Source organism: Macaca fascicularis, chromosome 1 (assembly GCF_037993035.2).
Source record: "Macaca fascicularis isolate 582-1 chromosome 1, T2T-MFA8v1.1".
NCBI lineage: Eukaryota > Metazoa > Chordata > Mammalia > Primates > Cercopithecidae > Macaca > Macaca fascicularis.
The window spans coordinates 110,743,311-110,770,483 of NC_088375.1; the positions used below are offsets into that span (position 1 = coordinate 110,743,311).

The window sequence follows — 27,173 nt, forward strand, 5'->3', positions numbered from 1 at the left end:
TCAAGATGGCAAAGTGATGTCAAGCTGTTTAGTTATGGTCCCATCACACAGCCTGTGGAACATCTGCTCAGTGAAGGGGACAGGGCAGTGGGCCTCAGGGGCCAGGCACTGAAGGAAATACAGGCAGGCTTAGGAGGGTGTGTTTGTGTGTGTGGTGTGTCTGAAAACGCCAGTGCCCTCCTGGGCTAGGACACCAAGATTCACTTAAAACACTGTGGGCGAGGCATTAGACAGACAACGAGGATACCAAATCCAAGAGGTGTTTACTGTAATGAGTGTTCAAAGGGGCGGGGTAGGGTGGGGTTCCCCCCATTTGACCCTCCAGGGCTCTGGGGTGACTCATTCTTCCTTGGGCTCAGAGGTGGAGCTGATATTTGTTCCTCCAATTGAGCCCTGCTCCCCCTGGCCCTTGGTGTTCTCAGTGTCTCCAGCCACTAGAGCCACATTCCTCAGATAATTGATGTTGAAGCAGTTGACCTGTTCATCCCCAGGACTCAGGTAACAGCAGAGGGCAGGGTCTTGCCAGAATTTACGTCGGGGACCACACAGATCATTGATGAAGGTTAATTTCTGATGAAGGAGAAAAGTAAAACAGATGATGGGGTGGGGAGGTGGTCCAAGGACAGATGTAGATACCTGGGTGCCCAAAGTCCCCCTTTCATCAGCTTCTACTGCTCTCTCCCTGGCTCCCCTCCTGGGGCCCAGAGAGAGTACAAGCCTGCCTTGCACAGCTGGATTCCTTGTGACTGACAGATGTGTACATCTGGAAATGCCAGAAGTTTGAGGCCCAGAGAAGGCATAAATAGGAACTTAGAGATGGGGAGCAGGCCAGGTCAGAGTGAAGACTTTTCTGGAACCAAGAAAAAAACACCTCCCCCACTAGTCATTATAACTGAGGGCTGGTTTGAGGTACTAAAGAGAAGGGGTGGCCTGCAGTTCTAGCTCTTTCCCTTCCCTCCCCTGCATTCCTCTGGAGACTAGACTCCACACACTCACCTCCTCCTCTGCACAGCAGGCCTGCTCTGGAAATGGCAGGTCACAGCAGCGGGCGGTCATGTTGTGAATCAGCCCAGGAATATGTTTACTATGTTGGTGTGAAAGGGGCAGGGGTTAGGGTCTTTGGGCATCTTCTGGCATCAGATGGGGTTGGGATATCATGATTTTGCTTTTCCCAAAGGTGTCCCCAAGGGAAGTTTTCGGGAAAGGAAGAGAGTGGGGAAGGACTAGGCAAGACTTACTGCTTGGTGAGAACTCTTTGGTTTCCACAGAGGTGGCCCATGAGGTTGGGGGTGACTCGGCTGATGTCGATGGCCAAGATGTCCCGGTCATAGTTGGGGTACGGAGCCCGACGGGCAAAGCACTCATCCCGAATAGGGCTGGGAGGGTGGCGGCAACATGAGTGGTGGTGGGTCTTCACGGCATACTCCCGGTCACAGTATTTGTCAAGGGTATCCTCCCACTGTGGGCCAGAGACAGGAAAGTCAGAAGCTGGACACTTGGCCCTTTCTCTCCTGACCATTGACTTCTCTTATTGCCCCTGGCAACTAGATGAGGGGCTCCCAGCCCCAGGGGCCCAAAGGAGATGGCAAAGAAGTAGAGGGTTAGGAGGCAACTGTTGATGTGTGGGCTTGGGAAGGTGGATGGGTGGAAGCCTGGATGAGGTTCCAAGCTGGCGCCGGGAGATGAGCTGGAACAGTGGTTGGAGAAGGTCAGGTGAGGCCAGAGCTGGACAGATGGATGGATGGTAGACAGGTGCATGTGTGGGTCATGAGTGGAGGAGGCCAGAAGTGTAGTACGAAGCTCGAGATGAACAGATTCAGGTGACGAACACAATGGATGGACGGACAGCCACAAGCAGATGAACGGGTGGACGCACTCACAGCAGGGTTACATGGATGGACGGACCGGCAGGATCAGAGGTCGAAGATGGGCAGGCAGGCAAACAGGCTCTCGGGGAGGCTGGGACGCCCACTTACGGCTTTCCATGTACAGGTGTGATTGTTCCCCTGGCGGCAGCAGCGCTGGAACTCCCTCTCCAGCCGGATCAGTGCCAGCAGCTCCCTTTGGAGGGGGTCAGTAGCTGGCAGGTTGCGTGGCACAGAGCGGAAGCGCCTCAGGTGGCAGATGTTCTTGATATTGTCCAATGTGGGCGCCCCAGGGGGGAAAGGCAGCTCAAGACCCGAGGAAATATCAGGCTGATGGCTGGGGCAGGCCCGGAGCTGGTAGTGTGGCTGGGGAGCTTCCTCCTGGAAGCAGGAGAACCGAGCCTCCCCCTGCTGCGTGCAGCACCAGTGGGGTCGGGTCTTGACCGAGAACTCGGCCTCACAGAATCGGCTCATTGCTTCCTCCCACTAGAGCAAGAGGGGAGGATCAGCCCACTTTCCACATTCCTGCCTTGCTCCCAGGTTCCAGGAAAGGATCCTGGGCAGGCAGATAAAAAGGAAACAGTGGTTGTCCTCTGCTCCCCTGGCACACTGGGGAGGCCCAGGGTAGGGCCAGTGAATGGGACCTGAGGTTCCTCCAGACCCAGGCCTAGTGCTCTAACCCTTAAAACACACATACTGTCTGGGAGTTCAAGGACACCCCCCGGCATCAAGAACCCAACCTTACCACAAGTTTGGCACACTCTAGGCGGTTTGTGTGGCTGCGGCAGTGGCAGCAGCGGGAATATCCAATCTCCAGGAAATTGAGGGTCTCACCCTGGCGAGTGAGGTGGGAGTAGCCGGACTGTGGTAGGTTCCAGGGACCATATACCACATGCTGACGGTCAGGAAGGCAGATTTGGTTCAGATTTTCTGGAGAAGGCCGCCCAGGTGGGAAGCCATCCAGCCGGTGGCCCCAGCCCCCTTGGGACCGGCCCTGTTGGCAGTGCTGGGCTGCATTCCAGGACTCAGGTTCTGAATGGCTCTGGTCCCCAAACGGAGCTGGCGTTCCTGGAATGGGGAAAACAGTGGGAAGCGGGGACATGTGGAGGAACCCACAAAGGCTGGATGAGCTGAGAGGATTGAAAGAATCCAGGATGGAGGAGAAAGTGTTGGGAGGATATAAGGGAAATGAGAAAGAACAATTTGTGGCTCTTCCTTTTAAAATAACTGAAAGGAAAAGAGAAGCAAGGTGTGAAAGGTGTCAGCTCACAGCCTGCCCCCACCTCCTCCTGCTTCTCAGGGCTCGGGCTTCCTGCTCCTCTCCCCAGGGTCCTGAGCACTAAGTTAGGGGGATGGACAGACCAAAGCTGTCACTCACCCTCTCTCGGCATGGATCGTATGATTATCTCCTCCTGATATGGAAGAGGTGGGTCTACTGGCGTGGAAGGAGTAAGCAAAAGCCATGTTGGGATGGCCATTTCTAGCAGAGAAAGCCTGGCTAGTTTACATACACAAAGAAGAACTCAGCAGAGAAGCAAGTGAAAATAGATGCTTTTTTTGCGTATTTAATCACATAAGTTTCTAAAAGAGGTATATCCTCAGTTTTACAGATGAAGAAACAAAGGCTTGGAGAAGTATGTAACTTACCCAAGGTTATATAACTGGTGAGTGGCAGAGCCCACCATCTTGTCTGCCCCCAAGCCCATGCTCTTGGGGAAGGCCATGGGGTAAAGGTGGGTAAAGAAGAGAGGGGGCTGCTTACCTTCTTTCTGTTCACTGGGCTGCTGGAGAGAGGGCAGCTCTTTTTGGAGGGGGACAGCTTCCTGAGATAGAGGGGGACCCACTGCAAGATAGGGGTGAGGGCACCAAGGAGCAGGGATCAGCCTGGTGCCAACAGGATCGATAGTGGGACAGAGGTGAGAGAGGGTGGGCAAGTGCTTACCTTCCTTTTCAGCAGGCAGTTGGGCAGGCAGCAGCTCTTCCTGTTGGATAGGGGTGGCCTCCTGAGAGGGAGGAGGCTGCACTATAGAAGGGGGAATGTGTGAGCAGCCCATCCTTTCTCCTAGCCAGGGCTGGGAGAGGGGGCGAGGGCCTCTTCCCTCCTTTCCATCTGAAAAGTGGCACGTAGGGCAGATTAGAAACCTGGAGGATCACTGAGGAGGGCATGGGGTGACCTTACCTTGACTCTGTCCCTCAAAGGGAGGGCCATGCTGAGAGCTGTCAGGGTGATCCATGAGGAGGCTTCGGGATAGGGGTGGGGAGGGGGGAGCTGCGTAGCCAACTAGAGGCAAGAGGGGAGACATCAGAGCCTACGATGCCTCCTGGAGTCCCAACCCCATGCTGCTCCCCCAAACTCTTACCTTCTTGAAAGTGCTCTGGCCTCAGCTGCCTCTGCCCTGTAGCCTTGAAGCCTGGAAGGAAGAAGGGCAAGTCAGGGGCCGCTGGGAGGGCCTTCCCTGGACTTCAGCAAGGGATGGGGAGGCTGTGGAGATCAAGAGTGTAGGAGAGACAAGCAAGACACGAGATGCCCCTCTGTATTCACCTGCCCTGTGTCCCTTAATCCTCTCCCAGCCCCAACACACCTAGACATAACCAGCTGGGTTCTGAGAAAGCCTGTGGCGTTCTGATAGCTCCACCTCTACTGGCTCAGAGTCTCGGCCTAAAGGGAGTATGGCATATGGGATTGGGGAGGGAGGCCCTCATTTCCTCTGCCAGCGTCTTTCCCTCAGGGCTGTGGGTTGTCCTCCCCAGTCTCTGCTGGGATGAGTCTCTAGCTTTCAGAGGAAAAAGTCTAGACCTTGAGCTGGTTGGAGCCTACCCTATCCACCTCCTCCACCCACCCTCCTACTCCAGGCCCTTGAAACATCTTTAGGCCTTTGGCTAAGGAGGCTTCCTGAAGGTTGAGTACTTCCCCTTCAGCCAGTCTCAGCTCCTCCTTAGTTTAGGTCTCAATTTAGGGCCTGGGGGACTGGGACAGGCACAGGGAAGGGAGTCACTTGTAGGTGATCTGCAGACACAAAAGACCAGGAGCTGGGAAGAATGATGACATGAGGCTTCACAGAGAAGCAGACAGATCTGCTGACATCCTCAGCAACTTCCCGCAGGAGTGCCCTGGCTGGTTTTTTTTCCTTTTCTTTTCCTTTTTTTCTTAGTTTCCACCCATAGCATTGAGGGGTTCCTGTTTTGTTCAGGCATGAAAGCAGATAAAGAATGTGTTTGTGCTGGATGGAGGGTGGCTCTGTGGATGGACACCCCTCAACTCCTCTAATCAGACAGGGAGCCCGTCAAGGCTTGCTGGGTCAGCAATCCGGTTTTGAGCAGCCTGGGGGCCCCTTTTCCCTCCCTTGCCTGTCCCACCAGCCCCCTCCCTACATCCTCCTCAGCAGGAGACCCTCACTCTGTGAACCCACCCCCACTCAGTTGTCCCTTTGACTGGGATTCTGTGTTTCTTGGCAGCAGTTTCTAGGAGCCCCTCTCCTTCTGTGCCCCTGCTCTCTGCCTCCTTGGTTAAAGGCTGCAGTGGCCCGGGCCCACTTTGGGCCTGCTCAGAAAAGGCAAGTCAAATGGAGAATCACTCTGCTAGTGATGAGCCATCTGGGATGCCTGGACCCAAACCCCTGCCATGCAAGCCCAGACCCCCTCCCAAGTGCTGACCCTCCAACTCACCTCCCTCAGAGGCAGCAGAAGCAATGGCCAAATAGGCCAAGACCAAGGCTGCTCTGACTGTAGTCCCCATCCTGGGGCGACTGACCACCGGACACCCAGGGGTGGGTCCTCTCAGGCAAGTCTGAATGTGAAGGGCCAGCTGCTGGAGCTTGTCTGGTGGCTGTTACTGTCGTGAGCTTCAGGACCGGCTCTTCTTTTATAATTGTCTGGTGTGATCTCCCGCCCTCCTCAGCTTCCTGCCATGACTCAGTCCCAGCTGCTCCTCCTCGGGAAGCCACTCCTCCAAAAGTCACCCTGAAGCCTCATCAGAGAACTGAGAAGAATGGGACTGACCAGAGGAGAACATTCTTATGACCCTCAAGAGAAACTGATTCAGAGAATCAAAGAGCAAGAGGTGTTTGAGCCCCTAGTTTGTGCCTCAGTTTCTCCATCTACATGCTACCTTCTGTGGAGAGGGGATCTGCCAAATCATGAACTGGGGTTGGGGAAACAGGGCACAAAGGAATTTACAGGGGGGAGCAGGACACCTATCCAAGGGATCTCCCCTACCAGTGTGAGGTCTGGACTGTCCCTTTTCAATTTCCCTAACTCTCTGGGACAAAAAAGAGGGAGACAAAGTGGAACATCCTTTTATCCCACCTCTCCAGAGTCAGAGATGAAGACATATGACCAGCAGCTTCCAGTATTTATTTATTTGTTTATTTATTTATTTAGAAACGGAGTCTCGCTCTGTCGCCCAGGCTGGAGTGCAGTGGCGCGATCTCAGCTCACTGCAACCTCCACCTCCCGGGTTCAAGCAATTCTCCTGCCTCAGCCTCCTGAGTAGCTGGGACTACAGGCGTGTGCCGCCACGCCCGGCTAATTTTTTGTATTTTTAGTAGAGACACGGTTTCACTGTGTTAGCCAGGGTGGTCTTGATCTCCAGACCTCATGATCCATCCGCCTTGGCCTCCCAAAGTGCTGGGATTACAGGCACGAGCCACTGCGCCTGGCCCAGTGTATTTTTTTTTTAGTTTCGTTCTCCTCACATCCAAACAGCTACAGCTTCCCTCCCTTTGTGGGGTCGCCAAACCAAGTCTCTTTTCAGGAGAGCAGACATGTGCCTCCACGCAGTTCTGAGGTTCTGGGGTCTCCCATGTGAGGGAGGCTGATGGCTCTTGCAGGTTTTTGCCTCATCTATGTACAAAGGCTCAGAAAATTTCTTCGGCATTTGGGACCCGCATATTCTGTAGCTCCACCAGTCGCTGCACAGCTTCAGGCAAGTCCCACTCCCCAAGGCGACGATTATCTCGAGTCCGAATGTTCACTGTTCTCTTACTTTGCTCTTTCTGGCCAACCACTGCAGGTAGAGGAAGTTTGGGAACCTCAGGGCAAATTCATCCACATGGGATAGTTTCTTTTGCTCTGCAGAAACTTGAGAGACCTAAATCTTTAGGAAGGGTGGGAGCAGAGCCCAGATATGGTTCACAGAAAGGAAGTATTCAGCTGTGCCTGCTAAATACTAAATGACCAGTCTTGCTCACCCTGAGGAGACAAGGAAATGCTTCAGTCCCCATGGGCCTTATCGCTTCTGGTCAGGAGCTCCAGGGTCAGAGACATTAGAGTCAAGCAGAGAAAGACAAACACTGAGAACCCCACAGAGAGAAACTGTGTGTGTGTGTGTGTGTGTGTGTGAAACTGTGTGTGTGTGTGTGTGTGTGTGTGTGTGTGTGTGTGTGTATCTGAAGGGGGTATTAGAGGAAGGGGAAGGTGGCAGGAGTGGTGTGGCCTTCACGCTGTCCAACCTCCCCGCAATCACTTCTGACCCTTAGAACAGTTTCCTCTCATCAGTCCCACTCTGGCTCTTGGTGTCTGTTAGGGCTGGATTCACAGAGTGAGGCACCTCTGCTGAGGAGGATATATGCAGGGGCTGACTGGGCGGTAAGGGAGGGAGAGGGGCCATGTGCAGGTCCATGGGATTGTGGCACAGCTTGCTGTGGGTGCTTGTGGGGCAAGTGGGGTGTGCAAAACTCAAGAATCAGGTAATCTGGCTGAGGAGTTTCTGCTCCTTGCCTTTGAGATAGAGCTCTGAACCCTGGAAAATGAAAAAGGGAGCATGGCAGTGCCAGAATTTTATCCCTAAGGCCCTTCTCCTCATCCCTTAGGGCTGATTCCATCTAGGTCTAGAATAAACAAGGGTAATTAACATCATATTAACCCTCCTGTCCCTTTCTCTCTGATGCTCCCTTGGTTAATTAACCTAACAGACACCAACAGCTAGAGTGGAGTTAAAAAGAGGAAAACTATTTTTAAGGTCAGAAGTGGTTATGGGGAGGGCAGGGCAATGTGAAGGAACACAGGGCCCAAATGAGTCAGATGTCCTGAATCCTGGCTCCTACCTGCTCAGGTAATGAGCCCCAATTAACCCAAATATGCATTACCAGACTTGGTAAACTTAACAGCAAGAATGCAGACAGCAGGTGGGAGAACATCGGCTCTGAGGTTCAGCTTACCAAACTGAAAATTGTAGTGGGCAAGCTGGGCCCGGCGGATTCTCCGGCTGAGGGTCAGTCCAGAGTCTGCATCCAGGTCACTGACCAGTCCTGCAGCCCGCAGGCTCTGCTGTGCCTGCATCAGAGGTTTGGTGACAGGAAGTTAATTTACTGAAAAGTTGAGGAGCTAGAACAGTCTGATGCTCTTTTCCCTCAATTCTCCCATCTGTTCCTCCTTTCCCTGCCTCGGGGCTCTCCACTTCTCACCAGCAACCTCTCCTCATTTCATCTCCACATTGAGGCCTCCTCCCCATTCATCCCCAGCCCCACAACCTTTCCGTCTGCCTCCTACTGGAGATGCCCCCCAATTATTCCCTGGGCTTTGCCTCCTAGCCACTGCTCTACCCAACCAGCTGTTCAACTCTAGTACCATCCATATCCTCAATTCTCTCTAGAAAGGAAAAACTGTGTACTCAATCCCACTTTTGTGCCAAGTGCCCTTTTGGCGGCTTTCAACATTTGTTAATTTGTTTAATTTTCTTTTTTTTTTTTTTTTTTGAGATGGAGTCTTGCTCTGTCACCCAGGCTGGAATGCAGTGGCCGGATCTCAGCTCACTGCAAGCTCCTCCTCTCGGGTTCACGCCATTCTCCTGCCTCAGCCTCCCGAGTAGCTGGGACTACAGGCACCCGCCACTTCGCCCGGCTAGTTTTTTGTATTTTTAGTAGAGACGGGGTTTCACCGTGTTAACCAGGATGGTCTCGATCTCCTGACCTCGTGATCCGCCCGTCTCGGCCTCCCAAAGTGCTGGGATTACAGGCTTGAGCCACCGCGCCTGGCCTAATTTGTTTAATTTTCATACATCTCTACAAGGTAGGGATTAATCACATTTTTTAGATACAGGATTTCCAGCATCTAGGACAGCAGCCACTCGAGCCCAGTCTTGTGGCTCCAAGGGCTGTGCTCCTTCCTCCACCACCCGTGCGGCCTCTTCCTGCCCACTGCAGGGCACCAGACTCTACTGGACCTGCTTCTGCCCCCTCCCTTGCCTCAACTCCTTACCTCCCTGGCATACTCCTCTTGCTCAGTCCCCACAGGGATAACCACCACCTGGAACGGGGACAGCCACAGTGGCCTGGTAGGGAAAGAACAGATGATGGCAAATTAGTCACTCTGGCTCTTGCCAGTAGTGTGGTTATACAGAGCAGACTTGAGAAGGAAAAAGGCTGGCATATGAAGGGTGACAGGATCTGGAGCATGAACTATCTGGTTTGGGGCCAGAACAGAAATCCAGGGTCAGAGGTCTCACCATTTCCCCCCGCAGCTTTCTGCCAGCACTCCCAACAGTCTTTCCACAGAACCGAGCACTGCTCGGTGAATGAGGACTGGACGCTCCAGGGCACCCGCCTTCCTTGAAAGGAAAAAGGGGAGTAGATGGAATGGTGGAAGTATCACAAATTGTGTACCCAAGATCACCTTCCAGTTTTTAAGAAATATTCAGGTCTGGCAGGAGAGGGTGTAGAGAATTTGGTTTTTAGGGCCAAAGGCAGAAGGACCTATTCCATGCACTGTCAAGGGAAAAGAGGATAGGGCAAGGCTTTATACCCCTTATACTGGAGGTCAAATCTCAGGGGCAGTTGGAAGTCAAGCTGAATTGTTCCACACTGATGTGGCCGGCCCAGGGCATCGTGGAGGTGCACATCAATCTACAGGAAACAGATGGGAAGGCATGAAATAAGCCAGAAGCATTATCCAGAACCACTGTGCCATCCCATCCTTTAACCTACCCTCATCCCGGGCTACTACTACCCTCATCATGACACCCAGCTCTATCATACGCTACCCCTCCACTTCACTCTACTCATCTCACTCTGGCAGTAGTTCTCAGCAGCTCTCTCCACTTAATAATGATGTTATAATATTACCAGACGTCCACACCCTGGCCTCTCAATTCCTTGAGATGAGCTCAGAGATCTTCACCAGCACCCATTTATGGCTACACCCTTTATCTTGTCCTCTCCCTCAATGGCTGTACCTCTGAAACAGTCCATCAGACACCCTACTCTGATTACTGTCTCTTGGTCAGCTAGCTCTGACAATTATTCCTTTTTTTTTTTGAGACAGAGTCTCGCTCTGTCACCCTGGCAGGAGTGCAGTAGCACAATTTCAGCTCACTGCAGCCTCCACCTCCTGGTTTCAAGCAATTCTCCTGCCTCAGCCTCCTGAGTAGCTGGGACTACAGGTACATGCCACCACGCCCAGCTAACATATATATATATGTGTGTGTGTGTGTGTATTTTTTTTTTTCAGTAGAGATGGGATTTCACCAGGCTGGTCTCAAACTCCTGATCTCAAGTGATCTGCCCACTTTGGCCTCCCAAAGTGCTGGGATTACAGATGTAAGCCACCACATCCGGCCATGACAACTATTCCTATTAATGGCACTTCAACTCACAGGTTCTTTAACTCCTCTTTTTCTCTCCCATCCTCAGGCCCCTTCCACCTTTGTTTCTTTCCCCATGAAGCTGTACCATTTTCCCTAGTTCCCTTGTACCATTCGTTGTTCTTCTGCACCTTAGCCTCCTACATATTTGGCCCTGCAACAGAACTGCTCAGTGCTGCCCAATATGTCACAAACCACACAGATGCAAATGCAGAGATTGATGCCACCATGGAAGTCAGTATTTCGAGATTCAGCTGGTCCCTGGCTGCTGCCAGCAATCCTTTGGGTTGCCCTAATAAGCTCTATGCTCTGTTCTCCTCAGGGGTTTTCTAGCTTTTTGCTCTCTCTTTTTATAGCAGTATCTTAACCAGCAACTTATTAGACTGATTCAACATAATACACACTTTATGCACTTTATGACTGTTATCTCTGTAACCTTAAGCACAATGTTTAACCTCTCTCAATTTTTTCCTTAGTAATAAAGATATTTTATTTGCCTACTATTATTGCTGAAATAAATCAGAAGACACATTTTCATTACTGTTAATATTTTAATTTACTAACTACTTACTGAAGCAGCTAAATAAATACCATATACTGGAATAGACACTTGGGACATAAAAATGAGTAATACACATGTTACCTGAATAAAAGACCCCAGCACAGTAAACAGCAACTTTGAGTACTCAAAAGATTTTAGCCAGGCAAGGCACATGGCTCACTCCTGTAATCCTAGCACTTTGGGAGGCCGAGGTAGGCGGACCACCTGAGGTCAGGAGTTCGAGACCAGCCTGGCCAACACGGTGAAACCCCGTCTACTAAAAATAGGAATACAAAAATTAGCTGGTGTGGTAGTGGGTGCCTGTAATCCCAGCTACTGGGGAGGCTGAGGCAGGAGAAATGCTTGAACCCAGGAGGCAGAGGTTGCGGTGAGCCAAGATTGTGCCACTCCACTCCAGCCTGGGCGACAGAGTGAAACTCCGCCTCAAAAAAAAAAAATTAGCTGGGTGTGGTGGGGCACACCTGTAGTCCCAGCTACTCGGGAGGCTGAGGCAAAAGAATCGCTTTAACCTGGGAGGTGGAGGTTGCAGTAAGCCAAGATCCGCTACTACACTCCAGTCTGGCAACAGAGCAAGAGTCTGTCTCAAAAAAACCAAAAAAGGCCAGGCAAGGTGGCTCACGCCTGTAATAATCCCACCACTTTGGGAAGCCAAGGTGGGTGGATCATCTGAGGTTGGGAGTTCAAGACCAGCCTGGCCAACATGGTGAAACCCCACCTTTACTAAAAATACAAAAATTAGCTGGGCATGGTGGTACATGCCTATAATCTCAGCTACTCAGGAGGCTGAGGCAGGAGAATCGCTTGAACCCGGGAGGCGGATATTGCAGTAAGCTGAGATTGTGCCACTGCACTTCAGCCTGGGTGACAGCAAAACTAGGTCTCAAAAAAATATATATAAAAATAAATAAAACAAAACAAAAAAAAGATTTTAGCTATATAACTGTTTTTGAGTAATTTCCTTTCTCTCTGTATCTTTTTATTTACTTATTTTATTGAGACAGGGTTTTGTTCTGTTATCCAAGCTGGAGTGCAGTGGCTTGATCATAGCTCATGCAGCCTCAAAATCCTGGGCTCAAGTGATCCTCCCACCTAAGCCTCCTGAGTAGCTGGGACCACAGGTGCCCACCATCACACCAAGCTAATTTTAAAATTTGTTTTAAATTTTTTGTAGAGACAGCCGGGCCTGGTGGCTCACGCCTGTAATCCCAGCACTTTGGGAGGCTGAGGCGGGCAGATCACAAGGTCAGGAGATCGAGACCATCCTGGCTAACACGGTGAAACACCGTCTCTACTAAAAAAAAAAAAATACAAAAACATTAGCTGGGCATGGTGGTGGGCGCCTGTAGTCCCACCTACTCAGGAGGCTGAGGCAGGAGAATGGCATGAACCTGGGAGGTGGAGCTTGCAGTGAGCCGCCAAGATTGAGCCATTACACTCCAGCCTGGGCGACAGAGCAAGACTCTGTCTCAAAAAAAAAAATTTTTTTTTTTGTAGAGACGAGGTCTTACTCTGTCGCCCAGGCTGGTCTCAAACTACTGGATTCAAGTGATCCTCTCAGCTCAGCCTCCCAAACTGCTGGGATTACAAGAGGGGGCCACCACGCCCAGCCTTTTCTTCATATCTTCAGCCCCCTCACTGACAACTCTCCTCTTCTCCACTCTCATTTCAGCAAATGATCCTGCCTCAGGAAGAATTCAGATAATTGATACCATGGGATGGGAAAAGCCTCAACTTCCTGTCACCATGCCTATAAACTTCCTTGCATCTACCTTCAGTCTTTCCTTCCACCCTGGATATAATGGCAATGGTGATCCCTTCTATGAAGGTTTCTCAATCCCACCTTAAACCTCTCCAGGAACTTCCCTTTACTACAACTTCTTTTATAAATTCAACCTCTCCCTCCAAATAGACTTCCTCTCATCATAGCATTTATTTTATTTTTCATTTTGTTATTATTTTTTTGAGATGGAGTCTCACTCTGTCGCCCAGGCTGGAGTGCAATGGTGCGATCTCGGCTCACTGCAACCTCCACCTGCTGGGTTTACATGTGCCTGTCACCACACTGGGCTAATTTTTGTATTTTCAGTAGAGACAGGGTTTCACCATGTTGGTCAGGCTGGTCTCAAACCCCTGACCTCAGGTGATCCACCTGCCTCAGCCTCCCAAAGTGCTGGGATTACAGGCATGAGCCACTGCACTCGGCCTGTTTTATTTTTATTTTTTGGGACGGAGTCTTGCTCTGTCACCTAGGCTACGGTACAATGGCGTGACCTTGGCTCACTGCTACCTCCGCCTCCCAGGTTCAGCGATTCTCTTGCCTCAGGCTACCGATGAGCTGGGACTACTGGTGTGTAACACCTCACCCAGCCAATTTTTGTATTTTTAGTAGGGATGGGGTTTTGCCAAGTTGGCCAGGCTGGTCTCGAACTCCTGACCTCAAGTGATCCAACCACCTCAGCCTCCCAAAGTGCTGGGATTACAGGCATGAGCCACCACACAGGCCTCATTTATTCACCTTCTAACCCCACCCTCAGGCCCTACTTTACTGAAAATGGTCCTTTAAAATCCATCACCCTTTTTACTAAATCCAGTGGACACTTTTCAGTCCTTTTTTTCCCTTGACTTCTTTTTTTTTGAGACAGGGTCTCACTCTGTCACCCAGGCTGGAGTACAGTGGGGCGCGATCTCAGCTCACTGCAGCCTCTACCTCCTGGGCTCAGGTGATCCTCCCATCTCAGCCTGCTGGGTAGCTGGGACCACAGGCACAAGCCACTGCACCCGCTAATTTTTTTTTTTTGGTAGACACAGGGTCTCCCTATGTTGCCCAGACTGGTCTGCCGTGTGTTTTTATCCCTATCCCCTCTGCCTACACTGTTCCCTCCTGAAACACATCTTTACTTGGCCAACACTCACCTTTCAGATTGGAAAGTGATTCCTGCAGGAAACTTTTTGTAACCTCCCGGAGTAACGCTAACCCCAGCTAACGTGCTCTCTTGCATGGATCTCGCAGCACTGACATGGCCTATTTAACTCCAATAGCCCTCACTAGATTGCAAATGCCAAGAAGGCAGAAAATATCTTGTTTTTCTTTATATCCTACATAACTTAAAAAAAAATCTCTTTGTGGCTGGGTGCAGTGGCTCATGCCTGTAATCCCAGCACTTTGGGAGGCTGAGGCGGGTGGATTGCCTGAGGTCAGGAGATCGAGACCAGTCTGGCCAACATGGTGAAACCCTGTCTCCATTAAAAATACAAAAAAATTAGCCAGGTGTGGTGGTGTGCACCTGTAATCCCAGCTACTCGGGAGGCTGAGGGAGGGGAATTGCTTGAACCAGGGAGCTGGAGGTTGCAGTGAGCTGAGATCACGCCACTGCATTCTAGCCTGGGTGACAGAGTGAGACTGTCTCAAAAAAAAAAATTATTTGTATCTATTAAATATTTACTAAAACAAAGCAAAAAATAAATAAATACAACAATAACCAGGGTCCCAAGCTTACCTTAGGTCCATAGAAGGCACCATCTCCAGAGTTGAGGTCCCAGGGTTCTCCAAATTCCTTCAGGGCCCGTTGAAGGACCTTTGAAGGAATGAGACAAGAGTGGAATAGAATACATCATCTTAGACTTCAAAAGCAACACATCTGGTCAATCCCCAACAAATGACCCACTCACCAGATGCCTCTGAGAACCTTGGTTACTGTATTCTCCACTCCTTCCCACCAGAGAGTGGTTTATCTGCCTCTATTTCTGTACCTCCTACTCACCTGTTCGGCCTGGTCCCAAAGGCAAGGGTCCCCCAGGAAGCCAGATGGCCGGGTGGACAGTGCCAGGCGGAAGGAGAAGCCAAGAACGGCATAGACGGAACGGAGGAAATCAAGACAGCTTTGGATCTCTGCTTCCAGCTGGGGGCAGGAAATAAGGGTCAGTGAGCTGTGAGCCAGCTAGAGATCAGGGATGCTGGCAGTTTGAGGAAAACAAAGGGCAAAAACAGAGAGGAAGCAGAAGCAAGCTAGGGGTAGAATGTAGCTGAATTATAGTACATACAGGGGGCAAATAAAAATCAGGGGTTTGCAGGTTCATAGAGGGAAAGGTGGTTTAGAAAAGCTTTGGTGGAGACAGGGAAAGGCCACCTGATCTGTTGTACAGAAGATGTGAGCGTCATCCTGCTGGAAGCACCGCAGTCGGGTCAGTCCCCCCAGACCACCAGAGGCTTCAGCCCGGTGTAGGGCCCCAAAGTCGGCTAGTCGCAGGGGCAGTTCCCGCCAGGATCTGGGCCGGTGGGCGAACATCAGGCTGAGGTTGGGGTGCAGAGGGGTCAGGGCCATAGGGAGGACTAGCCCCCGAAGACTGCTCCTCCACCCAATCTGCTTGCCTACCTTCTCTGCACCATCTGCTATAGCCCTCTCCAACCTCACCACATCCTCCCACTGAGTCCTGTCAATCCCACTCATCACAGTCTGAGCCCTGCGGTTCAAAAGATTTCTCAGTAACACAATAACAGACATCATTTACTGTTTCCCTGTTCTGTGATGGTCACTGAGCTGAAGGAGGAGCCTTAGATAGCAACTTTAAGGAGACTGAGACCCAAAGAGGTAAAATGAGTTTCCCAAATTCACATGGTTAGCTAGAGGGAAGATTCTAGGCTCAAATCAGGTGTCCCAATACTCTTTCCAAGGTACTGTCTTTTTTTTTTTTTTTGAGACGGAGTCTCGCTCTGTTGCCCAGGCTGGAATGCAGTGGCGCAATCTCGGCTCACTGCAAGCTCTGCCTCCCTGGCTCACGCCATTGTCCCGCCTCAGCCTCCCGAGTAGCTGGGATTACAGGCACCGGCCACCACGCCCAGCTAATTTTTTGTATTTTTAGTAGAGACGGGTTTCACTGTGGTATCTATCTCCTGACCTCACGATCTGCCCACCTCAGCCTCCCAAAGTGCTGGGATTACAGATGTGAGCCACTACGCCCGGCCTCTTTTTTTTTTTTTTTTTTTGAGACGGAGTTTAGCTCTTATTGCCCAGGCTGGAGGGCAACGGCACGATCTCAGCTCACCGCAACCTCTGCCTCCCGGGTTCCAGCGATTCTCCTGCCACAGCCTACCAAGTAGCTGGGATTACAGCCACCACGCCCGGCTAATTTTGTGTTTTTAGTAGAGACAGGGTTTCTCCATGTTGATCAGGCTGGTCTCGAACTCCTGACCTCAGGTGATCTGCCCGCCTCAGCCTCCCAAAGTGTTGGGATTATAGGCATGAGCCACCGCGACCGGCCCCAAGGTGCTTTCTATTATTTAATATTTAGCAACTTGATTGTAACCCTAGCTCCCAGCTTACCAGTGTGCAGGGCAGTTCATGGGCTTGAGGGCGAGTATATCTGTGGTATGCCTGGTAGAATCATCACTCTGGGAGCTGGCAGGCCTGTCAGAGCCTGAGGGCTGCACAGCAAACATGTCTTCCTGATAATGCTCCCAGTGCCCTGACTGTTCCCAGAGTTTAGTAGAAAACAGTGTGGGAGTTTTCACCTCAGAGAAACCACGACGGGCATACTCAGCCTGGAGAGGTGGGTACAGAAATGGAAGGTCAGAGTAACTGGAAGGAAACCAGGTAGGGTGTCAGCTGTGTGATCTTCCTGGGCCCTCAGGCCATGCTGATTGCAACCACAACCTATTAAATACCATGTCCATCTCTATGCTCCCCAACTGCAGACCACACAATTGTAGTATTAAAGGTCACCAGCACTTTCAATATTTATGGTTATGATTCCAAACCACCCCCCTCTTTTTTTTTTCTCTCTTCAAGACAGAGTCTCACTGTATCACCCAGGCTGGAGTGCAGTGGCTCGATCTCAGTTCACTGCAACCTCCCCCTCCTGGGTTCAAGGGATTCTCCTGCCTCAGACTCCCCAGTAGCTGGGGCTACAGGTGCTGCCATCACACCCAGCTAATTTTTTCTATTTGTTTTAGTAGAGACGGGGTTTTGCCATGCTGGCCAGGCTGGTCTCTAACTCCTGACCTCAGGTCATCTTCCCGGCTTGGCCTCCGAAAGTGCTAGGATTACAGGAGTGAGCCACTGTGCCCGGCCCCAACCCCCATCTTTTAACACAAACACCTTAGCTTCTTCTAGGCCCTCAGCCGCACCCTGGTCTTCTTTCCTCTAGACCTGGGTCCCCTTACCCTGATAAACGCCACTAGTGCATTATACACCCTTGTCCCTCGTGGCAGGAAGAAGCAGCTCCCAGGGCTCAGTTCATGGAAGAAGAAGAGCTCCTGTTCCTGGGGTCAGGAATAGCAATATTGGGTCACTTCAAGGGCAAGGAGGTGGCTTTGGAACTCAGAACAACTGACGGAGCTGCTCAGTCTATGTGACTGAATCTGCTCCCGATTTCATAATCAGGTTGCGTCATCTCTCTCCAACCCTTATCACCATCCCTCCCTATCTTCCCAATCTCTGTACCTTCCCAATGCGCCGGTGGTCCCGCAATTCTGCTTCCTCCCTCCATGCTTCCCAGGCCCTCAGCAATTCTGTTGTGGGGAAGGAAATCCCTGACACTCTCTGCAGTGTCTCTGGAGCCCCTGAAGACCTCCATAAGGATGATGAGTTCTGTGTGAGGACATAGGGGATCAAAGGAAAGATGAGGACTGAAGGCCCCCAACCTTTTTCAAGACTCATATGATACTCTCAGTGTTAAGTGTCACAGGTATGCCTCTTGACAACAATCCCACCAGTAGGATGAACACCTCCATCCTCTAGACACCCTTCTTCTAGATTACAGTGTTGAAATTGCCTGACTCTTGATTCCTACATACAACCTGGTCAAGCCTAACCTTACCTTGCCATCTCTTTTTCTCCCCATTCTCACTACCCCTTTACTTAGTTCCTTCCCATTCTAATCAATGACTGCTTAGAGGAGTAACCATAAGCTCTGGTCAAATGTCACTTTATTCCTCCATTTATCAATATCCTATACAGCTGCTAGAAAAGTCAGCCTTCTATACCATATCCCATTCCTGGCCACATGAAATCCAAAAGCCTGTGCCTGCTGTCTCCTTTAACAATACTAATGAAAGGCCGGGCACGGTGGCTCACACCTGTATTCCCAGCACTTTGGGAGGCTGAGACGGGTGGATCACAAGGTCAGGAGTTCGAGACCAGCCTGACCAACACGGTGAAACCTTGTCTGTACTAAAAATACAAAAATTAGCCAGGCGTGGTGGTGCGCGTCTGTAATCCCAGCTATTCAGGAGGCTGAGGCAGGAGAGTCGTTTGAACCTGGCAGGTGGAGGTTGCAGTGAGCTGAGATTAGGCCACTGCACTCCAGCCTGGGCAACAGAGCGAGACTCTGTCTCAAAAAAATAAAAATAAAATAAAGTAAAACTGTTAAACAGTACTAATGAGAAACAGCCTATATATGTGTGTGTGTGTGTGTGTGTGTGTGTGTGTATCTATCTGTCACCCAGGCTGGGGCACAGTGGCGCGATCTCAGCTCACTCCAAGCTCCGCCTCCCGGGTTCACGCCATTCTCCTGCCTCAGCCTCCTGAGTAGCTGGGACTACAGGCCACTGCCACCACACCCAACTAATTTTTTGTATTTTTAGTAGAGATGGGGTTTCACTGTGTTAGCCAGGATGGTCTCGATCTCCTGACCTTGTGATTCACCCACCTCAGCCTCCCAAAGTGTTGGGATTACAGGCGTGAGCCACTGCGCCTGGCCCCTATATGTGTATTTTTTGAACCAGAGTCTTACTCTGCTGCCTAGGCTAGAGTGCAGTGGTGTGATCTTGGCTCAGTGCAACCTCTGCCTTCCAGTTCAAGTGATTCTCCTGTCTCAGCCTCCTGAGTAGCTGGGACTACAGGTGCACGCCACCGCGCCCAGCTAATTTTTTATTTTTAGTAGTGATGGGGTTTCATCATGTTGGCCAGGCTGGTCTTGAACTCCTAAGCTCAAGTTATCCGCCCAACTTGGCCTCCCAAAGTGTTGGGATTACACGTGTGAACCACTGCACCTGGCCAACAGTCTATGTTTTATAGCACTTTTAAACTTTTCCTTTCTCCTGCATTAGTTGGTTTTCATTATCTTTTATTTATTTATTTATTTTTGAGACGTTGTCTCGCTTTGTGGCCCAGGCTGGAATGCAGTGGCACAATCTCAGCTCACTCTAACCTCTGCCTCCTGGCAGAGTTCAAGTGACTCTCCTGCCTCAGCCTTCTTGGTAGCTGGGATTATAGGCGTAGGCCAGCGCACCCAGCTAATTTGTGTATTTTTAGTAGAGACGGGGTTTCAACATGTTGGCCAGGCTGCTCTCGAACTCCTGACCTCAAGTGATCCGCCTGCCTCAGTCACCCCAAAGTGCTGCGATTACAGGTGTGAGTCACCACGCTTGGCCTGGTTTTCATTATCTTTACGAGGTGAATTTACTGGTAGGACAAAAAGGAATTAATAGGCTCATTTTATAGATGGGGAAAATAAGTAAGATTTACCCAAGGCCACTGCGCCATAGGGTTTCGCCATGTTGGCCAGGCTGATCTCAAGTGATCCACCCACCTTGGCCTCCCAAAGTGCTGGGATTACAGGCATGAGCCACCATGCCCAGCCTAAGTTCAGAGCTTTTTGCTGTACACTTCTGCATTTCCCCTTGCTCCCTTGCAACTCATCCCATTCCATCTAATAACTCATCTTGTCCAGAACGGTATTTTCCTTTCTTTCTTTTTTTTTTTTTTTTGAGATGGAGTTTTGCTCTTGTTGCCCAGGCTGGAGTGCAATGGCATGATCTTGGATCACCACAACCTCCACCTCCCGGGGTTAAGTGATTCTCCTGACTCAGCCTTGCGAGTAGCTGGGATTACAGGCATGTGCCACCACGCCCAGTTAATTTTTTTTTTTGAGACGGAGTCTTGCTGTGTCACCCAGGCTGGAGTGCAGTGGCCGGATCTCAGCTCATTGCAAGCTCCGCCTCCCGGGTTTTTACGCCATTCTCCTGCCTCAGCCTCCCGAGTAGCTGGGACTACAGGCGCCCACCACCTCACCCGGCTAGTTTTTTGTATTTTTTAGTAGAGACGGGGTTTCACCGTGTTAGCCAGGATGGTCTCGAACTCCTGACGTCGTGATCCGCCCGTCTCGGCCTCCCAAAGTGCTGGGATTACAGGCTTGAGCCACCGCGCCCGGCCTAATTTTGTATTTTTAGCAGAGACAGGGTTTCTCCATGTTGGTCAGCCTGGTCTTGAACTCCCGACCTCAGGTGGTCCACCCACCTCGGCTTCCCAAAGTGCTGGGATTACAGTTGTGAGCCACCATGCAGAACAGTATTCTCATAAAAAGCATGCCCTTCACTAAAGGTATTCTCCCTGTGCCTGTCAAATGGTGTTCATCTTCCTCCTGGACCACGCCCCCTCTCTCTACGACCCTTCTCTGTATGACCCATCCAGCTTGCTCATACCCTCCTTCTCCACCCCCCTTAATAATGACGTCATATTAGGGCATCTGAATTGGCTTCTGGGCCCTAGTAGGCTGTCCAGTATGTGCCATCAAACTGGGGTTTTTAGAATGTGGGGACAAAGTTTCTTTCTCCTGTATTCTCTGCTTAGCTTATGAGAGTAAAGAAAGGGCTCACAGGGCCAGGCGCAGTGGCTCATGCCTGTAATCCCAGCACTTTGGGAGGCTGAGGAGAGAAGATTACTTGAGATCACCCTGGCCAACATGGTGAAACCCTGTCTCTACTAAAAATACAAAAAGTAGCCGGGCATGGTAGTGCGCACCTGTTATCCCAGCTACTCGGGAGGCTGAGGCAGGAGAATCGCTTGAATCTGGGAGGTGGAACTTCCAGTGAGCCGAGATCATGCCACTGCACTCCAGCCTGGGCAACAGAGAGAGACTCAGTCTCAAAAAAAAAAATTTTAAAAAAGGGCCGACAGAAAGGATCACCTTCAGATTCTCCTGCTCATCCCAGTGAAAACAGGAATGTTTGTTTTGTTTGAGATGGAGTCTCACTCTGTTGCCCAGGCTGGAGTGCAGTAGCGCAATCTCAGCTCACTACAACCTCCACCTCCCAGGTTCAGGCGATTCTCCTGTCTCAGCCTCCTGAGCAGCTAGGACTACAGGTGCCCACCACCACGCCCAGCTAATTTTTGTATTTTTAGTAGAGATGGGGTTTCGCCATATTGGCCAGGCTGGTCTCAAACTCCTGATCTCATGATCCACCTGCCTTGGCCTCCTAAAGTGCTAGGATTACAGTTGTGAGCCACCATGCCCGGATGAAAATAGGAATCTTAACCTAACTCTGTTCCACAACTGACCGATAGCAGCTTCAGTCCTCCAATCTGTCCAGTATGCCGAAGGTGGGGGCCCTGGCAAAGGTCAACCAATGTGCCACACCTGAGAGAAAGAAGAGGCCAGTTAGTGATTTTCAGAATCTTTAGCTTCTAGCTTTCTCCCTCTCATGGTCTTTAGCTGACAGAAAGAGGTGAACAGAAAGGAACTGTCCTACTGAGAGAGGGCAATGGCAGCTAAAAATCAATTCTCCGGCAGGGCGCAGTGGCTCATGTCTATAATCCCAGCACTTTGGGAGGCCGAGGTGGGCAGATCACGAGGTCAGGAGTTCAAGACCAGCCAGGCCAATATGGTGAAACACCGTCTCTACTAAAAATATAAAAATTAGCCAGGCATGGTGGTGCATGCCTGTGGTTTCAGTTACTCAGGAGGCTGAGGCAGAAGAATTGTTTGAACCCGGGAGGCAGAGGATGCAGTGAGTCGAGATCGTGCCACTGCATTCCAGCCTGGGCGACAGAACGAGACTCTGTCCCCCCCCCCAAAAAAAATTAGCCAGGCATGGTGGCACATGCCTATAATCCCAGCCACTCTGGAGGCTAAGGCAGGAGAATCACTTGAACCCGGGAGGCGGAGGTTGCAGTGAACTGAGATTGCGCTACCACACTCCAGCCTGGGAGACAGAGCAAGACTCCATCTCAAAAAAAAAAAAAAAGAAAAAAAAAATCAATTCCCATTCCCATTTCTTTTTCTGGATCAACATAAATTATCTTCTTTCTTCCCTTATCACATTTCTGGCCTTCTTCAATGCTTCCCCACCTCTCCATTTGCTTTAATCTTGACAACTCTTACCCATATACTGTTGCTGTTGGACCTGTCACTCTCTCCTCGATCAAGTGAAGCTTAAAGGGGTTATCCTGGAAAAAGATAGAAGGGAGATTGAAGAAAAGTCTTTATTCCCACAAAGATGTCCTGGAAGAGCCACCTCTTCCCTCCACCCCACCTTGAACAGCTGGCGAAGCTGATCCCGTGAAGCCTCTAGCCTCCGGAAGGGTTGAGCAGCAGCTGTAAGTTCCTGGCAAATCCGCTCCAAAACAGGCAGCTCTGAGCCCCGGACTGTCCTGGAAAGAGGAGAATTGGTTGGGTTGCATCCTATGAGGTACATCAATCACCTGGGTGACAAACCTGTTGGCTAGGGGGCAAGGTCCCGTCCTTCAGGATAAATCTAGAGTTATAGGCAAAAACAGACAAACTCAGAGAAAATATAAATAGAAAATCAGGTAACAGATATTACAGCTGGAGAAAAAGCTCTATGCATGAAGTTAAAAGTTGAATGCAGGAAATCTGGATGGACAAAGTTAGAACAATAGTAATGAGGGAGATTAAGTAAAACTTGAATTTATGAAAGCTAACAAGTAACAAGGTAAGTTGTTTCTTCTTTTTCTTTTTTTTTTTTTTTTGAGAGTGTCTTGCTTTGTCACATAAGCTGGGTGCAGTGGTTAAGATCATGGCTCACCACAGCCTCAACCTCCCAGGCTCAAGTGATCCTTCCACCTCAGCCTCCCAAGTAGCTGGGACTACACGTGCACCAGCCAAGAAGGTAAATTTCAAGCAGAGTTAGAAGAGGGACATGGACTAGCACAGAAGGAGGTACTGTCATAGTTGAGACCTAGAGAAACCCTCCTCCTCCAGATTCCTCCTCCAAATGGAGCAAGCCCAAGGCCCCTGAAAAGAGCCTCAGAAACCATCCCAGAATCATTCTCCTCCTTCCTTTCATTACTCACCTCCCGTTTCCCAGGAAGAAATCATGGTAAAAGCCATATTCTGTACTTGGACCTCTGCAGAGAACAGCACCTAGGAATTGTTCAGCTGCTGCCCCCAGGACATGGGTGCTGGAGTGCCAGAACACCTGGGTTGACAAAAAAGGGGTTCACAAGTTCATAAACTTGTCCCTAACCTCTAGATCTCTTAGCTCTTCTTCACAAAAGCTGATAGGAAAACTGGTATGGTTCTTTTAGGAGTAACTACCACAAAATGGGGATCCTAGATTCTGGGGATCTACTAAAAAGTAACAAGCTTAAAAAAAAAGGGCTGGGCGCAGTGGCTCATGCCTGTAACCCCAACACTTCAGGAGGTCGAGGTGGGTGGATCATCTGAGGTCAGGAGTTCGAGACCAGTCTGGCCAACATGGTGAAATCGTCTCTGCTAAAACATACAAAACTAGCCAGGTGTAGTGGCGTGCGCCTGTAATCCCAGCTACTCAGAAGGCTGAGGCAGGAGAATCACTCGAACCTGGGAGGTGGATGTTGCAGTGAACCGAGATCATGCCACTGCACTCCACCCTGGGTGACAGAGTGAGACTCCATCTCAAGAAAAAAAAAAAAAAAAAAAGACTGAATAGAAAAGAAAGAAGGCCAGTATCTTTTCTTCTTTCAGTGTATAGAAGCTCCAGCCCCACCCCTTAATCCTTGGTGCTTTCCAGTTGCAAAGTATAGAAGCTGGAGGCCAGTCAGTCTTCTGCTGCTCCTGTAAGCTTTTAGGGCTTCAGAATAATTTTTTGTTTTTTTTTTGAGACGGAGTCTTGCTCTGTCGCCCAGGCTGGAGTACAATGACGCGATCTCAGCTCACTGCAACCTCCGCCTCCCAGGTTCAAGCAATTCTCGTGCCTCAGCCTCTCAATTAGCTGGGATGACAAATGCTCACCACCACACCCAGCTAATTTTTATATTTTTAGTAGAGACGGGGGTTCACCATGTTGGCCAGGCTGGTCTTGAACTACTGACCTCAGATGATCCACCCGCCTGGCCTCCCAAAGTGCTGGGATTACAGCATGAGCCACGGTGCTTGGTCAGAATATGCTATGTTCTTAAGACAGTGGTTACTTAGGTCTCTTTTTCTGTCCCATGAATCTAGTGCGATACAACTATTCCTCTTGGATTTGGTCACTATTTACACATAGATGGCAGGAGAACTCTGTTTTTCTGGATCCTAATAGGCGAGGTCTGCGTTACCTGAGCTGACATGAAGAAGACAAGGTGGGGAGGTGACCAGGTTGTGTGCTCAGCTGTATAAGCCATGTGAGAATTGAATATACCCTACAGATGACTTATAATGTACGTGCTCAGAAGTTGAGGAGGCTGAATTTACATATTTATCCTTTTGTTTTTCAACAAATCATCTCTTTCCCTTTCACTAGCACTAATGTTTGCTTAATAGATCGAAGCTAAGTTAAAAACTTTCACCATAAGTTTCCTAACCAGAAACAGTCAGTCAAGATAGTCTGTGATAGACTTTTTCCCAACTGCAAATGGAGAAACTGAGGCAAAAGAATAAAATGTTAGAATTTCCTGCTATAACATCTCTTGGTTTAGTAGTCACTGCATTCCTGATAAGAAAGAAACTTACTGCTTTCCCCTCTGGGGAATCAAATGTCAGAAATCTGAGGTCAGAATCTGTCTCCAAGGGCCGCTCCAGATCATAAGGTTCTCCGTTCACTTGAGCAGCCACTGCAGTATCTGCCAGTGTTGAACTTCAGCAGTAGGAGGTGGGAATGAAGAAAAAGACAGGGTTACAAGGCACAAAAAGGAAAATACCACATGTTCTGATTCCTATATGGGAGTTTAAAAAGTTGATCTCACAGTGGTAGAGAATAGAGTGATAGTTACCAGAGGCTGGGAAGGATGGGGGAGGGAAGATGAAGAGGTTAGCTAATGGGTACAAAAATAGAGGTAGACAGAAGGAATATGCTCTAATGTTCCACAGCAGAGTAGGGTGAATACAGTTAATAATAATTTGTTGTATGTTTCAAAATAGCTAGAAGATTTGAAATGGTCCCAATACAAAGAACTGATAAACGTTTGGGGTAACAGATATCCTGAACACCCTGATTTGATCATTACATATTGTATGCATGTATCAAAACATCACATACACCCCGTTCATATGTTCAATTATTATGTATCAATTATTAAAAAGTAAATTAATGATTTAAAAAAGACAGGGTTACAATCCACAGTGGGGAGAAAGTTGCTCATCTCTCAGCAACTGTAAACTTGCAAAGGTGAAATGAGTTACCAGAGCAACAGAAGCTTTCATTTCTTTCCCCAATGAAAGGACAGAGACTCTTGATGCAGAAACTAAAACAGATAAAACAAATCTGAGACCGGGTTTGGTGGGTCATGCCTGTAATCCCAGCATTTTGGAAGGCTGAGATGGAAGGACTGCTTGTGCCCCGGAGTTCAAGACTAGCCTGGGTAACATGGAGAGTGAAGGGGTGGCCTGCCCCTCCACACCAGTGGGCGTTTCTCGTTAGGTGGAAGGAGAGACTTGAGAAAAGAAATGAGACACAGAGACAAAGTATAGAGAAAGAAAAGGTGGGCCCAGGGGACCGGCACTCAGCTTACAGAGGACCCACGCCTGCACTGGTCTCTGAGTTCCCTTAGTATTTATTGATAATTATCTTTACCATCTTAAAGATAAGGGAGTGGAAGGACAGTAGGATCATTTTAGGGAGAAAATTAGCAGTAAGACATATGGATAAAGATCTCTGTGACATGAGTAAGTTCAAAGGAAAATGCTGTGCCTTGATATGCATATGCAAACATCTCCATAAACCTTTTAGCAGCATTGCTCCAGCAAGTCCCGCCAGCAAGTCCCACCTTATGCCGTAAGGCGGTTTTCTCCTATCTCAGTAAACAGAGCGTACAATCGGGCTTTACACCGAGATGTTCCATTGCCCAGGGACGGGCAGGATTTTTAACCAGCAAGCTGCCTTCAGGCACTTGTTTAACAAAGACACATCCTGCGCAGCCCAAAATCCATTAAACCTTGAGTCACCACAGCACATGTCTCTTGCAAGGACAAGGTTGGGGGTAGGGTCACAGATTAACAGCATCTCAAATACAGAACCAAATGAGGTCTCTTATGTCTACTTCTTCCTATATAGACACAGTAACAGGCTGATCTGTCTTTCTTTTCCCCATAGGAGAGACCCCGTCTCTATAAAACAACAACAAAAAACAAAAACAAAATCTTCGAGAAAGGTTATCTTGATGGGCATGGAACAGAAACAAGCAGACCAAGTTTTCTTCCCCTGCTCAAGTGAAGAGAAAGTAAAAGGGCAGAAGGATAATCCTGGTAGTTACAGGATGGGCCTGTTACCTGATCTGCCGGGCTAGTTGGTAGGGGGTTGTGTTCCATGCCACAGCATCAATTTTCTGGCCTCCAGGAAGTGATATCTTAATAGTCCGAGGTTCCTTCTGTGCTATGCTTGCTAATCTCTTTACCTGAGCAGACCACAGCTCCTCAAAAAGGCCAAGCCGCTCTGCCAACCAGCGTGGAGGGGTCGACACAACTGCCTGGAGGGAAAGATATATTAGCAGGTAACACACGTCCCATCATTCTTTCTTAGAATTGGGGATGATGGCACTTTGGGATGGTAAAGTGGACTTCGTCCGAATTCCTACTCTTTAAGGGGACTGGGTGATACAGGACCCTACGCTGGGGGCCCTTCAAGCTCTGCGCTCCCCAGACCGCTAACTCGAGAATTAGATAACGAGTCTAGATATGAGACCTTTTCTGGGGACTCGGAGGACCAGGGAGAGTAGGAGTGGCATGAGGCTGGGTTAACATAAAAATCTGGGGACTTCGGCTGGGCTGGGTCTGATGAGGATCGGAACTTTGGGGGTGCCTCACGCACCGTGTGTAGCCTGCAAGCCTGTAAACCTTGGAGCCGGAGCCGCCGCCACCTCTGATACAGTCCCATGTTCTTTCACACCCGTGCCTACATCCTCAGATTATCGCCGCTTCTCCTACACATAATTCTTCATTGGTTTCTGGTCCAACAAAGTCCGTGTCTATTGGTTACTACAGCTGCCACTCTAGTCTGGCACCACCTCCAGGAACTCCGAAGAGGTACACC

At 49.8% G+C, this 27,173-nt stretch overlaps 2 protein-coding genes across 8 annotated transcripts; both read right to left on the reverse strand.

Moving 5' to 3' along the window:
* Positions 1-244: 244 nt before the first annotated feature.
* Positions 245-5,702, reverse strand: ECM1 (extracellular matrix protein 1). Of its 2 annotated transcripts, XM_005541990.4 has the most exons (10): positions 5,532-5,702; positions 4,226-4,276; positions 4,045-4,146; positions 3,808-3,888; positions 3,628-3,708; positions 2,611-2,933; positions 1,977-2,351; positions 1,239-1,459; positions 997-1,084; positions 245-570 (listed from the first exon to the last, which is right to left on the reverse strand). In XM_005541990.4, exons 1-10 carry the CDS (start codon positions 5,599-5,601, stop codon positions 340-342), a joined length of 1,623 nt encoding a protein of 540 aa, XP_005542047.1. In that variant the 5' UTR covers positions 5,602-5,702; the 3' UTR covers positions 245-339. The 2 variants fall into 2 exon arrangements, with proteins under 2 accessions (XP_005542047.1, XP_045220372.1); XM_045364437.2 differs by lacking the exon at positions 1,977-2,351.
* A 506-nt stretch (positions 5,703-6,208) lies between these two features.
* On the reverse strand, positions 6,209-27,053 carry TARS2 (threonyl-tRNA synthetase 2, mitochondrial). 6 transcript variants are annotated; one of them, XR_006690192.3, is made up of 18 exons: positions 26,952-27,053; positions 26,414-26,610; positions 24,659-24,782; positions 23,038-23,162; positions 22,257-22,374; positions 22,106-22,170; positions 21,283-21,361; positions 17,446-17,592; positions 17,166-17,264; positions 16,327-16,544; positions 15,133-15,295; positions 14,767-14,904; positions 14,503-14,580; positions 9,606-9,706; positions 9,310-9,407; positions 9,063-9,135; positions 8,024-8,138; positions 6,209-6,870 (listed from the first exon to the last, which is right to left on the reverse strand). XR_006690192.3 is itself a non-coding variant. In XM_005541992.4 (18 exons), the coding sequence occupies exons 1-18, from the start codon at positions 27,015-27,017 to the stop codon at positions 6,722-6,724; spliced, it is 2,157 nt and encodes a 718-aa protein (XP_005542049.3). In that variant the 5' UTR covers positions 27,018-27,053; the 3' UTR covers positions 6,209-6,721. The 6 variants fall into 6 exon arrangements, 3 of the variants coding, with proteins under 3 accessions (XP_005542049.3, XP_045220346.2, XP_005542050.3); XM_005541992.4 differs by having other exon boundaries at positions 9,310-9,411; XR_012415282.1 differs by lacking the exon at positions 17,166-17,264.
* Positions 27,054-27,173: the final 120 nt, after the last annotated feature.